The following is a 17,635-nucleotide window of genomic DNA, read 5'->3' on the forward strand; positions in this document are numbered from 1 at the left end:
AGTCAATAAATTGCATCTTGTCTTTGCTGGTTTGAGTTACAGTTCTGTCATGCAACCAAATGTTTTCTGACAAATACAGTGACCCTGGATGAGGCCTCAAGAAGGCAAGACTGGATTGTGATTGCCAATAAGAAAATGTACCTCCCGGGAGGGACTTGTTCTACCATTCCTTCAAGCTTCTCTCTCTGCCTTAAATCTCTCTGCATTCCCAGATGACACCAAGCCCATGGGGTTTACAAATAGAAATAAGAGGAAGTCTCTATGCAGGGACTTACCATTTACTTGAAACAAATGAATCCAAAAAACGTGATAGAAAACTACCAGCTAAACTGGGGAAACAAAGGATGAATTAATCATTTGTATAGAAGGGTGAGGAGAGAGTAAAAGTGGCTCCTTAATAATAAATAATTCTTACTCAGCAACTTAGATTTTTTTTTTTTGCCTGTGTTTATCTCATTTTATTCTCTTCTACAACTATAAAGAGATAGAAACCTTTGTTCTCCTCATTCTTCAGATGAGAAAACTGAGATTTTATGTAGTAAGAAATTGTGTAGCTTGCCCAAGTTCACATATCTAGGAGCTGCAGTCCGTTTCACTCCAGTAAAAGTCAGAAGTTGAGTCTGTTTTACTCCAAATCCCAGTCACCACAAGCCTTTCTTGAGATGAGTGTTAAAATTGTTTGACAATTAATACCACAAACGAGAAAAATAATACAGACGTTTTTACCTGAATTTTAAAAACATATTTTTGAAATTACACGGAATCCTATTCCTAAGTAAGCACTGCAAAAATCAACCAACCAACCGAACAAACTCAAAAGTCAATTAAAACTTTGTGGGGCCAGGCACATGGCCACACCTGTAATCCCAGCCCTTTGGGAAGTAAAGGCAGGAGGATCACTTGAGCCCAGGAGTTTGAGAATAGCCTGGGCAACATAGTTGGACCCTGGCTCTACAATTTTTTTTTTTTAACTGGGCGTGATGGCTTGTGCCTATAGCTATTTGGGAGGCTGAGGTGGGAAGATGACTTGAACCCAGGAGGTAGAGGCTGCAGTGAGCCGTGATTGTGCCACTGCACTCCAGCCTGGGTGACAGTAGGAGACCCTGTCTCAAAAAACAAAAACAACATTTTGAGATGTCATAGTAGGCATATTACAGGCTTAAAATTATTAAGAGAAAAATTTATTTAACTTTATTTAATCTATTTTCCTCCAAACTTACTTGGACCTAGATCTGTTTTGGGAGAAAACCTCATTACATAATATGAAATTAATATCCTATAATTGGGGAAATGCTTCTCTTTTATAAAGAAAACATGAAACTTTGAAAGTGAGTGCAAAATAAAATCAATCAATCAATGCGTGTATATTGTGTGACTCCAACCTACTAAACGTTATTCTATGGGCTATTTAGGGGCAGTGAAAACAAAGAAGTAGCAGGCAGAATTCAAATCTCAAGGAATTTAGAAACTACAGCAATAAAAGACAATAACTAAGACCCCTCCTTGTGCATTACAAACACTCCTTAGCTTATGATAGGGTCATGTCCCAGTCAACTCATAAGTTGAAAATATCAAAAGGAGAAAATGCATTTAATATATAAACGTACTGAGCATCATTGTTTAGCCTAGCCTACCTTAAATGTGCTCAAAATACTTACCTTTGCCTATAGTTGGGCAAAATTATCTAACACAAAGCCTATTTTATAATTGAGTGTTGAATATATCATATAATTTTTGAATACTGTACTGAAAATGAAAAACAGAATGATTGTGTGGGCACTTGAAGTAAGGTTTCCACTGAATGTGTATTGCTTTCACACCACTGTAAAGTTATAAAATCTAAAGTCGAGCTATCATAAGTTGGGGACTATTAGTGTGTTAAGATAGTCTCTATGATAACCTCTTCCATGGTTACAAAGATCAGTAAAAACAGTTCCTGCATGCAAGGAACTTATAGTCTAGAAATGGGATGAGGGAAGATTAGCGAGTTGGAAAAATCAAGACAGATTTTTTTTTGAAGAAGGTAGCATTTGGTCTGGAGGTGGCTTAAATTTTTTTCTTTTTCTTTTTCTTTTTTTTTTTTTTTTTGAGACGGAGTCTCGTTCTGTCACCCAGGCTGGAGTGCAGTGGCGTGATCTCGGTTCACTGCAACCTCCATCTCCCAGATTCAAGTGATTCTCCTGCCTCAGCCTCCTGAGTAACTGGGGATTACAAGGGCATACCACCATGCCCAGCTAATTTTTGTATTTTTAGTAAAGACGGGGTTTTGTCATGTTGACCAGGCTGGTCTCAAACTCCTGAACTCAGGTGATTTGCCTGCCTCGGCCTCCCAAAGTGTATTTTTTATTTTCTAACAATAAAAATTTAAGGTTTTTGTGTAATTAAAGAGTATCTATTACAGAAAATGAATTGCTATCTAGAATATATAAAAACTTCTACAAATAAATAATACAAACAAAAAATTCAATTAAAAAATAGAGGAAATGACAGGCATTCATGCAGAGACTATACAAATTGAGTTGACAAAATGCTCAGTATTACTAATAATTAGGGAACTACAGATAAAAACAAGATGAATACTTTACACCTAGCTGGTTAGGAAAAAAAAAAAAAAATTAAAGACAAGTTCTATATACTGTTGGCGAATGTTGTAGGGAATTAGGTATTCTCAAAAACAATGGAGTTTAAAATGATAAAGTAATTTTGAGAGCAATTTGCTTGTATCTATCAAATTTTTAAATTGCCAGCTCCCTGTGATCCAGTCAATTCACTTCCCAAAGAAACTGCTGACACTGTGCATAAAGTTGTGCATTTGTTGTAAATTGTTTTAATCACAAAACATTTTGCAAAAGCCATCATGACTGCAGAAGTGTGGTTAACACTTATTATAGTGCATTCATTCAATATCATTCTCTGCAGTGGCTAAACAGAATGAGCTAGATCTCTTTCCATGACAAAGAAAGAAAGCTCTTCAAGACAAGTAGAAAAATTAAGTTGTGGCCAGGCGCAGTGGCTCATGCCTGTAAGCCCAGCACTTTGGGAGGTTGAGTGGGGTGGATCACAAGGTCAGGAGATGGAGACCATCCTGGCCAACATGGTGAAACCCCGTTTCTACTAAAATACAAAAAATTAGCTGGGTGTGGTGGTGCACGCCTGTAGTACCAGCTACTTGGGAGGCTGAGGCAAGGGAATTGCTTGAACCAGGGAGGTGGAGGTTGCAGTGAGCCAAGATCATGACACTGCACTCCAGCCTGGTGACACAACAAGACACCATCTCAAAAAAAAAAAAAAAAAAAATTCAAGTTGTAAAACAATATATATTATGTAGTGCCATTAAGTTATTATTATATTTTGAGACAGAGTCACTGTGTCACCCAGGCTGGAGTGCAATGGTGCCATCTTGGCTCACTGCAACCTCTGCCTCCTGGGTTCAAGCGATTCTTATGCCCCAGCCTCCTGAGTAGCTGGGACTACAGGTATATGCCACCACACCCGGCTAATTTTTGTACTTTTAGCAGAAATGAGGTTTTACCATGTTGCCCAGGACGGTCTCGCACTCCTGACCTCAAGCAATCCACCCACTTTGGCCTCCCAAAGTGCTGGGATTACAGGCATGAGCTACCATGCCCAGCCTAAATTAAAATTTATATGTATAAATCTGTCAACATATGTACATCTGTGTGAAGATATGAGAATGTGGTAATGCAAGACATTCCCACATAATTATTAATACTAGTTACTTCTGGGACGAAGAGTGGAGTTAGGGGTCAGGATAGGTAAGAATTTTCACATTTTACTTTATGTTCTAATATATGTCTTAAACCATTTGCACTGCGAATATATTCATATAGTATTTACGTACCAAGAAAAAGCAAAAGAGGTATTCAAAAGAAGGAATTAATATGAGTGAGTACAGGCTAAGAATGAGTTTGCTTGCATGGCACAGTGAGGCATCTCATCTAATTATGGTCTAGGATGCTTCTAGGTAGAAAGGGGAATTAAAATTTTATAGGAAAAATGGATCTAAATTAAAGTGAAATTTGGAACTAGAAAGAAGAGTTAAGGTTTCATGCTGTAGCTTTAGTATTACTTAGCTTAGTTAAGATGTTAGATGCCATAAAATCTCAGCATCACTGCTGTGCTGTCACATTTGACCTTAGTAACTTAACAGGGGTATGGTAAGAACCAAAGTGGGACAAATTCCACAATACATCACCTAAAATTCTCCTTCAGCTTGTCAAGTTTATTCAAAGTTGACTTTGTCTTTGGTTTCTCATAGTAGACCTATCAGATGAGGTCAGAAAAATAGGATTAGTTTCCAAAGGCAGTGTTTTTTTTTTTTTTTTAAGAAACAGGGTCTGGCTCTGTCACCTCAACTAGATGCAGTGGTCCAGCCTCAAATTCCAGTGCTCAAGGGATCCTCCCAAGTAGCTAGGACTACAAGTATTCATCCACACGACCAGCTAATTTTTTCTACATTTTATTTTTTGTAGAGACAGGGGTCTTCTAATGTTGCCAAGGCTGGTTTTGAACTCCTGACCTCAAGCAACCCTCCCACCTCAACCTCCCAAAGTGCTGGGATTACAGGCATGAGCTGCCATGCCAGTCTAGCGGCTTTATAAGGAAAGAATTGCAGAAGTCCCTCTACTTAGAAGGTAGCTGGGTCCTTAGCAGGCATTCTTTCTGTTACAGAACCACCATAAGGAGAAGCTATACCACACTAATAATCAGAAAGAACTTTTCAGATCATCTTCCTTCCAGTGGCTCTCCATTTTTCTCAGATGAAATCCCACTTCCTCACTCTTATTTAAAGGCTCTTTGTGGTGTCTTCTCACAGCAATGCCTCGGCCCTACTCTGTCCCTCCTTCACTGGTTCTGCCACAAAAGCAAACAGTCCCAGTGCTGTTTCCACAGCCCAGCAAGGATGGTAGGCACCCCCATGGGCATTTACCACTGATGACAGTATTATGCATTTGGCAAAGAAGGCTGTTCCCCTCGTTGCTAATCCTGCCTCCTATCCTCTTCTTAATAACCATGGAATGGCAGAAGTCAGGCTTTTACTTTTCTTAAGACTGTACTAATGGCTGGGTCATTTGGGAAAGGAAGTTGAATGCAAGAAAGGGAAATATAACTGCCACTAGCAGAGGCTATTTTTAGAGTCCATAGGCTTCAGCCCTCCTCAGAATCCATCATAGGGCTTCTTGGCTTCACTCCTGGCCTGCAGCCATTGGCGGGGCCGGTTTACTTCCTAGTGTGGCTTCTGTACCCATTTATTCCTTTAAGTTCAATTCAGTTGCTGAAAGATTTGGAGAGAGAAAAGAGTTTCTTGTAGTCCATGTTTCATCTTAGATGAATTAATCCCTTTGTGTCTGTTTCCTCTTTTGTAAAATGAGAAAAATAACAGCTAGTATATGCAGTTATTATGAATATTAAATGAGTTACTATATGTAAAGCTTTTAGAACAGTTTCTAGCAGTTCTGGATAAATGTTAATGAATTCTGGATAAGTTCTGCATACATGTTAATAATAAGTTCTGGATAAATGTTAGTTATTAATACCTATATCACATTATTGAACTTAGTGCCTCATGTCCATTACCTTACACTTCCACAGTTGGGTCTTTTGGCATAGGCAAAAAATTTCTGTTTTTTGCTAATAAATTCTATCTGTTGGCTTAGACTCATTATTCTAAACCGGTGGAATTTTTTTGGTAGTCTATCATCCAACATGTAGATTATTATCTTCAATTTAGTTTGGGATACCACCTGAGTTCTCCCTCACTGTGAATATTGATTTTATTTATTTAACAAATTGGTGAAGGGTTTCTTATGTGCCATGTTCCTGAATGCATGTGTATGTTGTATGCTCATGAGTGTTTAAGGAGGGACGGTTTCATCTCAAAGGTGCATATAGTTTTTGATAAGGGAAGTATGTTGACCACACGTAATATAAACACTTAAATATTCGGAGATGGGGCAAGGTAAAGAAAGGATCCTGGATATGGGCTGACTTACTTTGAGCAAATTATTCCATAAGGATCTAGCCTGGAAGATCCTTGGAAGGATTTAGGCTGGTACAGTTTTTATTAAAGAAATTTATCTTGCAGAAATACATACTAGATAGGTTAGTTTTTATTTTTTAATCTTACTCCTTTAAATTTAAAAATATTTATTAAATACATCACACCTTAAGGGCATGAACAGGATGAGGTTAGCTTTATTTAACCAAAACAGGGCAGCCCATGAAGCTTAAAAAAAAAATCAAATATCGGACAAGTCACAAGAAGGCCTATTTTAAGGAGTGAGTAGTAAACTAAGAGCTGATCCAGACAAAAAAAAATATTTGGTAGCTTTAAAACTATTTCACATTTATTTGTAGTAAGGGTTCTACTTGGAAGATGCAAACCTTGTGGCTAGATAACTATAAAATAAATTCTTGTGAGTTAATAGACTTTCAGACTTTTAGAGAAGTTAGAGCACATAATGGAAGAAGAAATACTCATGATTCTCAGTGGTGATGTGGAAGAGAAGGAAGCGTTTTTGGCAGCCAAAGGACCTACACAAAGCAACATATCCAGGAAGGACTAAGGGCTTGAATCTGTCCTACTCTAAACAGGAGGCATTTCAGGAGAGGACTGAGCAGGAGATACAGCCTGTTGTGACTGCGGCTTTACTACATCAAAGGCTGCAGTGGATCTCGATAATGCAGAAGAAGGTTTCCTTTTATAACTCACAGTGAATATGGCTGGATAACGAAACTATTTTGTAATTTCTTTCCTGAAAGATAAAGGAGTTAGAACATAGAATCTTTGATTATACAAAATCTTAAGACTCCTTCAGGGATGGCAGTCATTCCTACCGTGCTGAACAACGTGTTGTCACGGTTAGAATCAGAACTAAACTGATTAAGGGTCTGAAACAGTTTGGCAATTCTTGGGCCCTTATGCTGATAAGAAAGCTGATGAGACAGGGTAATGAAAAGAGGCTGCAAGAAATGACCATTCATGCATTCAGCCAACATTTAGGTCACCCTCCTGTATTCCAGGCGCTGTACATGGCACTGAGAATGCAAAGCTAAACGAGTTACGGTCTACTGGCGGGAGCCTTCTCAGTGGAGAAAAGATCAACAAGAGAATTGCCTGCTGGAGACCTCTCCTAGGGCATAAACCAATACAGAGGTGGGGCAGCTACGTCAGCCTGAGGTGTCCTTAGGCAGAACAGAAAGTGAGAATCAGATCTGTATCTCATTTCTGAGCATCTGGATTGTAGCTTTCCCTTCACTGACTGTCAAAGGAGGTGGTTTTTAAAATCAAGCCAAACAGGTTTCCATCTTTTAGGAAGACCCCGGAACGTGCCAGTTGATTCTGACAATTTCTCATGAACAGAAACACCTAGGAAGGGAGAACTGGTGAGTCTTTTCAAGAGGCGGAAGTCCCTCAAAAGGGGCTGTGTTTCGTAAACGGCGCCCCAAAGGGGCTGAACTACTTCCATCTGGAGGAAAAAGACTCAGGCACCGAGGGAAAGGGAGGGTGCACTTCTGGAGTAATTTCAAGGCTTTTTCCGTGTTATGTGATGTGGCAACAAGGAAAGATTTTTTCGTCTTACTATTTTTTTAATTTTTCAAGATTTTCTTTTCCCCCCTTTTCCCTTCCCAGCCACTCCGGTTTGGGTTTGCCACATGACTCGTAATTCCTTTAGAAAGTGGAGTCGAATTCATAAAAGTGATGGGGGGAGGGGCGCGGAGAGGGAAGGCTGGGAGCCCCAGGGAGTCTTCACTACCTACACTGCCGCTCAGCTCTCAGCGCGAGTGGAGGTCGGGGTGGGCAGACGCGGCTCCCGCCCGGGATGGCTGATATTCTGCTAGCCCCGGCGGCCCGCAGCCGGGCCGGGTGACTAGGCGGCGGGCGCGGAGGGTCTGCGGCGGGCGGGCGGCGCTGCAGCAGCCTGGGCACGGCCGCCGCCGCCCGCGGGCGCGAGTGTGCGCGGGTGTGGAAGGCCGGCGTGCGGGCCGTGAGGGGTGTGCGCGCGTGAGCCGGAGCGGGGCTCGCCCCTCGCCGGCGCCCGCCGCCCCGCCGGTGATCGCTCTCCGGCCGTCTCCTGCACCCTCGGCCCCCCACGGCCGTTGGTCCGGGCGGGGGAGGGAGAAAGTGAGACTCAGTGTCATCACCATCCATTGTCAGAAGGGGAGGAAATTGGAATCCAGCAGCGGCGAGCAGCAGCTGGGCGGTCACATCTGGGAATGCAAAGCCGACCTCCCCCTCCTCCTCCTCCTCCTCCACCTCCTCCTCTTCTCTCACCCAGGATCACTTCCGAAACCACTTCGCCTTCAGCCCCTGCCTCGGCCAGAGGTTTCATTTTTAACTGAATATTTACGAAAGCTGGAAGCGTGCGAGGGGGGTGGGGTGGGGTGGAAACAGCGGCTGCTTCTTTTCCAGGGATTTATTTAATGGGGATGTGTTCAAGGCAAGAGCGAATTCAGAAGGATATCGACGTCGTGATCCAGAAGTCCAGAGCTGAGAAGGACTGCCTGTTTGCAGGTGAGTTCTTGCTTTTCCAGAACCTTGGACCCAGCGCCCCCTTCCCAGTTTTCTGACCGCGACGTGTGTGGCTGGGGGTGGGGTGGAGGGTTGCACGTCCCCATTCTGGGGTTCATTTGGCAACAGCTGCTGCAACGACCGCGGGAGCTAAAAGGGGGAGGGGGCGCCAGCCTCTCCCCTTCCCCTCCCCCCACCCCCAAGTCTGGGGCAGCCACCAGCTTTGAGGGCAGAACCCGCGTGGCCCGAGCGGAGGTCTAGGCGAAAGGACAGTACGTGGTATTTCCACTCCCGCGTAGTGCCCGAAGCCTCCAAGCACGCCTCCTGGGTTCCAGCAGCAGCGGCAGAGCGGGGTTGGTTGGATCCACCGGGTTTGCGCAATGGGCTGAGCGGCGGCTGCCGGGAATGGAGCCCGCTGCGCTGCGCTGCGCTGCGCTGGTCAGCTGCGCCCGGCGCCGAGGACCCCCGGGGGCAGCGCTCGGCCGATCTTCGGCCCCTTCGGCGCCCTCTAGTCCCCTCCGACTGGCAAAGAGAAGGGATTCCTCGGATTCCCAAGGCACCCAGCGCCCCTTCCTGGGGGTCGCCTTTCGTCCATTTTGCTCGCCCGGGAGAGAGATCGGATTTTGCTTTCGCTGCCGCGAGCCCGGCGGGTGCTGCTTCCGGCCTCCCTGACCGCGAAATTCCCGCCGTTGCCATGGCACCCGGCACTTGTTGCGGGGGGCGGCCTCCAGCTGCACCCAGTCGGGGACCCGCCGCATCCCCTGGGACGCGGCGCAGAGCGGGTACCTCGCCACCCTCCAGCCCTCGCCTCCCGCCCGGCCAGGCCTCCTCTGACTCCACCAAATGGGGGGCCTAAGTCATGGTCGGGGTTAAAACAAATCCACTCCATGGGTAGCTTTTAACAGGACTTTCTGTTTCAGATTTCAGATACTCAGACTCCACCTTTACTTTTACCTACGTTGGCGGCTCCAGAAGGTATTTATGTGTATAGAGTTGCTTCATTTCCTGTTCACATGCTTGTGTTTCCTTTGTTCTTAGCGTGTTCCGTGTTCGGGTATTTTGGTTGCTTGTTTGTTTGATTATTGTGGCTTTTCTTTACCCACAACCGAAGCCTGACGTCCCTCGGTTTTAAATAGCGGGGGGAGGGGAATCAATGTTTGATTCAGCTGTTTGGAAGACCACGCCACAGGCAATGAGCGTTGAAACTGTTCTGCTACAGTACTAGATTACTCTTAGGCGATTTGGGGTTGATACAGGCAAGCCGGTGCAAAACTGGAATACTGGATATGAAGTGAAATGTATAAAAGACATAAAATGTCACAAAATAGTTTGATCACAAGTGTTGATTTTCCTGGTGAGTTGGGGCTGCGTGTTTCCATGTTTTCTGAAGGTTCACATAAACATGCAGCTTGCCAATTCTCTACACATTTTTTTTTTTTTTTTTCAATGAGTGGTATTTCGGTTTTCACGTTTAGTTGTAAGAAAGAAATTGGAGACTTATATGTAGCTGGAGTGGATGACTTCTTTCTTTTGGGGGAAGAATGAGAGATGCACATTTCGTTAGTAAATTGTGAACAACTTGAAACAAACCCAAATCCAATTTTGAATTTAGGAAGTAGAGTTAAAATGAAAGGTAGCCATTCAAATACTATGCCTTGCTGCCTTAACTTGTTAGGTTAGGATTTTCTTCCTTTTAGCCCTTTAGGGACACAGTAGTTTAAAAGAGCAGTAGCCACATATGAGAAGTATCAGATATAGCTTAGAAGGGAATTCCTGAGACCAGCCCTGCTGTTAAGACTTGACGTCAAATTCAATATTGTTTGATCACGTTCCAAAATATATCGTAGCTAATGGAAACATTGATAAACATATATATTGCAAAAGAAGCTTTCTTGTGCACATACATTTTTAAAAGCTTGAAATTGATGTGCACTTTTAAAAACACGTAGGATCTGTATTACATTCTACATCTTAAAACAAATTTAATTAAAATGAATATCATTCGAGTATATACAATATGCCTAAGCCCCAGAATTGGCACATTGATTTACTAGTTGAAAATATAACAGTGAATCACCAAACTTCAGTGTATACTCTTTGGGAGATAATGAAATTACAGTATTTCTTAATTTACTGTAATGTCATCTTTGTAATTATGAATTAATAATTCAATGAGAGGAGACCTGGTTGATTAAATTAACGCTGGTCCTACACATCATATCTAAAGGATCTTCGTATATGACTAATATCCTCTTCCATTATTTTAACAGTTAAAATACACAAAGTGGCCCATTAAAATCAGAGTTGACTTTTCACCATTGCTGTTTTTCTGGTGAGACATGTGGGCAGGAAGGACAGGTGGGCTTTTCAACTAACTAGCTTTCTGATTTTTAATAAGATACCTTAGTTCTTTTGGCCTCAGTTTACTTATCTGTGCAATCAAAGGGTAAGTCATATGCTTAATCACTAAGATCTGTTAGATACTGCAGTTAAGATTCTTTATCAGCAAATTACTGAACTCTAGTGTTAACATAGCTAGAGGTGGAAAAGGGAGCAAGGCCAGGTGTTGGGATGAATAATTAACTAATCAAGATAACATCAGTTTTCACCATAGGAACAAGTACCATGGTTGCTCTTAAAGTAAGAGATGTTTCCTATTTTATGTAATTTTATTAAGGGATAGTGTTTCCTTTTGTCACTGATTTAAATGTACCTGGATGTTTCTTAGCCATTTGGCTAAGATTGAGCGCAAGTATACCTGGGTCTTTTATATCTAATCTAATGTAGACCAGCCTGTTAAAAAAGAAAGACAATTGATTAAACTGCTGATGTGTTGCTTTGTCATCTCAAAAGCTTGTTCTATAATACAATATGTAAAAAGTTGTTACAGTGTAGTAACTGCAGATAATCCCTTTATAATTTGTATATAATGGGGAAGACCATTTATTTTCTGAAAATAACATATTTGTTTTCATTACCAACATTAGAAACCAATATTTATTAATCTATTTCTCATCCTGACATTTCAGTCAGACTCTTAAAATAATCTTGCTGTATTTTGATTTAATGTGCTTATCAACTTATAATATTGCATTAATAATGTCACTTTAGGTGAACTAGACTTCACTGAAGGAGTTGGGAGCCTTATGGAGAGAGAGTATATGATTATCTCTATTTGTATTTAATTACCGTTTCATCTAACCATTAAGAACATATTTCAAGGATATTTTTAAATTCAAGTTGTAGATTAAATGTACTGTACCATTTTCTTTTTGACACTTTCCGAGAACGAGTTACACGGTATTTTTAAAGACAAATATTGATCTTACATGTTACTATTCAAAAAAAAAAAAATACAATCATTTTGTTCTACATGTATACTTTTAATTTTTCTGTGGATAATAAGAAATGCCAAGAGGCGATTGTGTCCATACTGGCAAGTGGCCTAATAAATTGTCCTTTTATTTGGTGGTCATCAGAGTGGCAGTTAATATCTTGCTATTTTGCCTTGTGGACTTGAGGTAGAAAGGTTCATGGAATTGTATCCTAGCTTTTGGATGTGCAAACTGAAGCTCAGAGAGTTGAAGACCCATAGTCACTTCTGCCAATTAAATGAAGCTTCCATGTAAACCTGTTCTGTCACACTTCCAAGACCTCCTTCTTCTCCATTAATGTTCTCAAGTTTTTTGAGCATGCAGACACTTTACCATCAAAAAATTATGTAGAAGCATACTTGAGAGTTACAGTTTAAAGAAAAACAAGGTGCAATTATTTAGTTATTAGTAGCATTTACATATGCTTGAAAACTTGTGCTATATATATGGTAAGATTAATTTATTCTAACAGTGATCTTGATAATCCCCCTAATTCCCAGACTCCTTGGAATAGCTCCACAGCTATCAGTGGTTCTGCCACAGGTTCAGAGCCTTCCCAGTAGTGCCTTCTTATTTGAGAGGTGTGCTAAGAACTATAAAGCAGAGGCTTCAATTGTACACAATTTGGAAGTTTAGGCAAAAGTCATTTCTTCTCTATACTTTGTCATGCTTATCTCCTGTCTCTTTCTGTTTTACTGATTAGCAATAAACTCCTTAAAACCCAAAGGTTTGGGCTTCTGTTCCTTTCACTTGCAGTCAGACATGGAGTTAGTGGTAGAAGAAACAGAAGGGGTAACCTGCATGGTGATAGCTACTGAGGGATGGATAAGAAAGCAGGCTGAGTCCCTGGGGCCAGTGGTTACCAAAGCCAAGGAGAGAGCAAGGGGAGCCCAGTGGGCCTGGCCATGGACTACTCTGGCATTCCGAGTATGAACTTTCAGCCAGGAATGTATTGTGAAAATATTACTGTGAAGTTTTAAAAGTGCACAAATAAGAATTATTTTTTGGGGGGGAAAAAAGTTAGAAAAAACGATATGCCAAAAAGAAGAAAGTAAAAAATACATGACTTCTGTTAACATATTAAAATTTATTCTTTTGGATTTTTATAAATCTATATGCATATAAAATATGTATGCATCCCCAAATTGTATTATACTCTTTTGAGACCACTTTTTTTTTCACCCAACAATATAACATTAATTTCTTTCCTTTAGAAAATATGTGAGACTAAAGAATGTTTATTGAGAGTTTCCCAATCAAGGAGTATGACTCTCTATGATAGTAAGTCTAATGTTTTATTAGAAATTATAATGAAATTAGAAATTTAATATTAAATTTGGCAGGATGTTGTGAGTTGCCTGCATATGTACACACCCTTTATTATATGACTAGACACTCTTTTGTGTGGTCATGGATATATTGGCATCTTTTGAAGTGTATCCTTTTTGTTTCAGGAGCTTCTGTCTAGATAAATAGCAAGTGTGATACTGATAATAGTAATCGAATATTCCTCAAAGCACAGGCTCCTTCCTCTTTCTCATGGGCCTTTGCACATGCTGCCTGGAAAACTCACCCACAACCTACTTTCTATCCTCTCCTTTGGCCCATCCCTGCTCAGCTCCCTTTGTTGAGATAGTTGCTAAGCCAGATTCTCTGAGAAGCCTTTCCTGGCATCTTCGTCTGTATGATTCTGCTAGGTGTTTCGAAAACCATGTTGTTACAGTATATTGTAATTGCGTATTTATGTCTGTTTGACTGTGAGCCTCTTGATGATGGGAATTCTCTCCTATGCATTGCAGTTTCCCCAGCCCCTAGCATGCTGTCTAGTCCAGTATTCCTTCTCAGTAAGTAGGTGTTGAATGACTTACAAAATGAATGCTAATAGATCTGGCAGACAAGAAGGAATTTCCTAGCCTAAATGACCAGATGTGGATACTCAAACACTTCAGGGTCCCCAGTCTGGTGATGTGACTTGTGATGGAATTTCTTTTATTTTTTTTTTGAGACGGAGTCTTGCTCTGTCGCCCAGGCTGGAGTGCGGTGGCCGGATCTCAGCTCACTGCAAGTTCCGCCTCCCGGGTTTATGCCATTCTCCTGCCTCAGCCTCCCGAGTAGCTGGGACTACAGGCGCCCACCACCGCGCCCGGCTAATTTTTTGTATTTTTTAGTAGAGACGGGGGTTTCACCGTGTTAGCCAGGATGGTCTCGATCTCCTGACCTCGTGATCCGCCCGTCTCGGCCTCCCAAAGTGCTGAGATTACAGGCTTGAGCCACCGCGCCCTGCCTTTGTGATGGAATTTCATATGAATCCAGCGTGACAGAAGTTGCCTAGTCAAGTTATAAGTCCTCTTCTCTGGGTCACGTGTTCAAATACTTTTAGGGGACAGATAATGCAGTATTTCAGATACTAGGGAATGATGAGAACTGTGGCACACTGGAGAGTTTGGACTCCAAGAGTAATTAATTCAGTTGAAAAAATCGACACCACTCTGGTGATCAAGGAAACTTTCTAGGGGCCCTAATCCACGTGGCCCCCAGTGTGTAATTCCATAACTCATGGGATGCCATCAAGAGAGACAATCTACTTGATTGCTAAAGAGCCTTTGTTTTCTTTGGAGTTCCCCAGAAAGGAGAAGTGTATGTGTGTGCAGGGGTGAGGAGGGGGAGGATAAAGAAGCAATACTATCCCCTTAAAAAGGTTTGTCAATTTTCATTATGAAAGAAGATCAAACGTGCCCACTCCAGAAATCTTGGCATATACAGTTATGTTGAAGCCATTCCGTGTTCTTCAAGATGTCACAATGAAAAGAGTGATGATTTTTTTTTTTTAATTAACATGTTTCTCTTGGCAATGGGGACTTTCTCACCATACTTTTACATCACTTATTATATATTCAGAATATTGATTTTTTAAAAGTGTGTTTCTTGGCGCCCTAGGAACCTGCCTCAGGAACTGGGGTAGCTGTGGGGAAGGAGTGTGAAGCGAGCTGAATGAATGAGCGAGAATCTGGGTCTTCATATCTTTTTTAAAATTGCAGCTGCTTTTTTCTGTTACGTATAACAACTTTTTTTGAAAACAGTTTCATTGTTGAGTTTTAAAACCACTGACCGAAAATAACCACCAATTTCACATAAGTATACCTTTATTGAGTTTTTTTGTATTAAAAAATTTAAACTATTTTCTTCATGGATTAAGGTGATCCTACTAGTGATATTTATTAAGCATTGTCTCTGCTGTTTTCTTTGCTGGCCTTGCCTTATCCCGTGTTTCCAAAAAATACAAATAGGCATTTTGTCAGCTACTTCACATTTTATAGCAGGAAAAACAGAGGCTTGGGTGTTTAAGTAAGTCATAGTTAGTAAGAGTCATAGGATACATTTCAGTGTAAGTCAATGTTTATGTAAGGCTTAAGGGACATTGGTTGAATTGGCATGACTAGAATAGTTGGGAATGTTTGGGAATGGGGAGAGATTCCTAATGGGATGTCTGCCAGGGGCAATACTGAAAATCTACTGGTTGGCAAAGGTAGTGCCTAAGCCCAGTGCTAACCATAATAGTTGGAAAAGTATATACATTGGCTGTGGAATCCTTATGCAAATATTTGGCCAATCCATCTAAATTTCCCATAATTTCTCTCTGTAGCATTTTTAAGCAGACATATAGCTGAAATTTTATCAATCCTAAAAATATTTTGTAATTCTCTGCCCAGATTTGCATTTGGGTAGATTGTGCTGTAGAAGATATAGCTTGCTTTAAGATAGCTGCCACTGATTAGTTTATTTTAGTCTATTTTAATCAACTTATTGCCTTGTAATCTTTCCTTTTTCATTCTCTAAATTTCTGAAATTCCATCTTTCATGTTTCCCAGGAAAGACTAGTTAGGTGTGTTTTTATTAATAAGACTTATCCTCATTTCACCGTGACATAATTTGGGCTTTCTGTTCCAAGTTATCCTACTTGAATGCTGGACACTTCCACCTGAATATTTGTCATTTTCACCTCAACCCAGCACATCAAAACAATCCCTTATTATCTCTTTAAAAGAAGCTTCTCTCTCCAACCTTTTCCTAATCAGTATCACATCTTTTGAGCCAGGTATGGGGATTACAGTTTCAGATTTCAAGTCAAGTCTTCCTCTTCTCGTTCCTGAAGCTCCACCAACCTCTACTTTGAAATGCCTCTTCATCCCACCTCATGTCAACATTTAGCCAATGCCCTGTTGGCTTTGACTTAGATCAATCACCTTAACCCAGTGTCTTGAAATTCTTGATTTTGAGTTTCTTATCCATCCAGTTTATTTACATCTGAACTCTTTAAGCATGAAATTAATCATTCCTCTGTTCAGAAGCCTTCAAATATGACCACAGCTTTTTCCATATAGACCTAAAACTTACATTCTTGGCCTTTGAGGGCTGCCTTCCCTGTCCACTGATACATGTTTCTCATGCTTCCTAATACCTACATGCTTCTGTTTGCTTAGTGACCATCCACCGTCCACTCAACAGCAGTTTGTATTAATTTAGTATAAAGCTGTGTAGGCCGGGCGCGGTGGCTCAAGCCTGTAATCCCAGCACTTTGGGAGGCCGAAACGGGCGGATCACGAGGTCAGGAGATCGAGACTATCCTGGCTAACCCGGTGAAACCCCGTCTCTACTAAAATATACAAAAAAAAAAACTAGCCGGGCGCGGTGGCGGGCGCCTGTAGTCCCAACTACCTGGGAGGCTGAGGCAGGAGAATGGCGTGAACCCGGGAGGCGGAGCTTGCAGTGAGCTGAGATCCGGCCACTGCACTCCAGCCTGGGCGGCAGAGCAAGACTCCGTCTCAAAAAAAAAAAAAAAAAAAAAGCTGTGTAAATTTTATTGATTGATAACATCTGTGTCACATAATATGATTGGTTTGGATATCAAGATCATGGTTCTTATCACAAAGAGCAGTTCATTGTATTTTTTCCTTGCCTACGAATGGCATCTCTGTTGATTAGAATACATAACATTTCATGCATAGGAGGATAGAGTGACAATATGAGTAGAACAAAGTAAGAATGAGAGGAGAGGATAGTAAAATTTGAGGATAGGATGAGAATGTAAATAGATTTATGTCCATCCATTACAGATTAATAACCACAACGATAAAAGCCTTGAATGTTATTTATTTGCATATGAGTGATATTTCCGTTTGCGGCTGATACCCTCTTGATATTAAATGGAAGATGATAAATTATTCAATATTAATTTTAGAGGGAGACATCTATTGAAACCTTTGTGCAGTCAGGTCAAATTTCTGTGTACAAAAATTAGCAGAGAGGTTGCTGCTGGTTGACTTCCCCTAGGATGGTGTCTTTCTGAACATTTTGAAATATAGATTGAAAAGGTGGATTTGTCAACTAACTCTGAAGTGCTGTAGTTATTTGTGTTTTTATCATTGTTTTATTGTTTATTTTATTTTTGAGATGGAGTATTTGCTCTTGTTACCCAGGCTGGAGTGCAGTGGTGCGATCTTGGCTCACTGCAACCTCCGCCCCCCCCCGGGTTCAAGCGATTCTGACGTCTCAGCCTCTCCAGTAACTGGGATTACAGGCATGTACCACCACAGCTGGCTAATATTTTTGTATTTTTAGTAGAGGCGGGAATTCACCATATTGGCCAGGTTGGTCTTGAACTCAGGTGACCTCAGGTGATCTGCCCGCCTTGGCCTCCCAAAGTGTTGGGATTACAGGCATGAGCCAG

At 41.3% G+C, this 17,635-nt stretch overlaps 2 protein-coding genes across 10 annotated transcripts in view; one reads left to right on the top strand and one right to left on the bottom strand.

The window, feature by feature from the left end:
* Nucleotides 1-6,113: 6,113 nt before the first annotated feature.
* LOC141406992 (uncharacterized) lies at nt 6,114-9,194 on the bottom strand. Its single transcript, XM_073993432.1, has one exon. The coding sequence runs from the start codon at nt 8,171-8,173 to the stop codon at nt 7,775-7,777; it is 399 nt and encodes a 132-aa protein (XP_073849533.1). The 5' UTR covers nt 8,174-9,194; the 3' UTR covers nt 6,114-7,774.
* The window catches only part of PARP8 (poly(ADP-ribose) polymerase family member 8), a 189,851-nt gene continuing 179,448 nt past the window's right edge, over nt 7,233-17,635 (top strand). For 3 of the 9 annotated variants that reach the window (XM_073993426.1, XM_073993431.1, XM_073993430.1), the window contains exons 1-2: nt 8,741-8,805; nt 9,454-9,508. Coding sequence is in view for 3 of the 9 variants with exons in the window: in XM_005556869.4 (XP_005556926.2) it covers nt 8,239-8,347; nt 8,435-8,536; nt 9,454-9,508 (266 nt within the window). In the remaining 6 variants the exon portion in view is untranslated. Of the gene's footprint in view, nt 7,408-7,799; nt 8,348-8,434; nt 8,537-8,740; nt 8,806-8,902; nt 9,316-9,453; nt 9,509-17,635 lie in introns of those variants that run through there. The other 6 variants (XM_005556871.5, XM_073993429.1, XM_005556870.4 and 3 more) reach the window with 5 other exon arrangements.

Source organism: Macaca fascicularis, chromosome 6 (assembly GCF_037993035.2).
Source record: "Macaca fascicularis isolate 582-1 chromosome 6, T2T-MFA8v1.1".
NCBI classification, from domain to species: Eukaryota; Metazoa; Chordata; class Mammalia; order Primates; family Cercopithecidae; genus Macaca; species Macaca fascicularis.

Excerpts from the sequence above, each read along its gene's own strand:
- LOC141406992 (XM_073993432.1), bottom strand. The coding sequence starts at position 8,173 with ATGGATGGTGATGACACTGAGTCTCACTTTCTCCCTCCCCCGCCCGGA.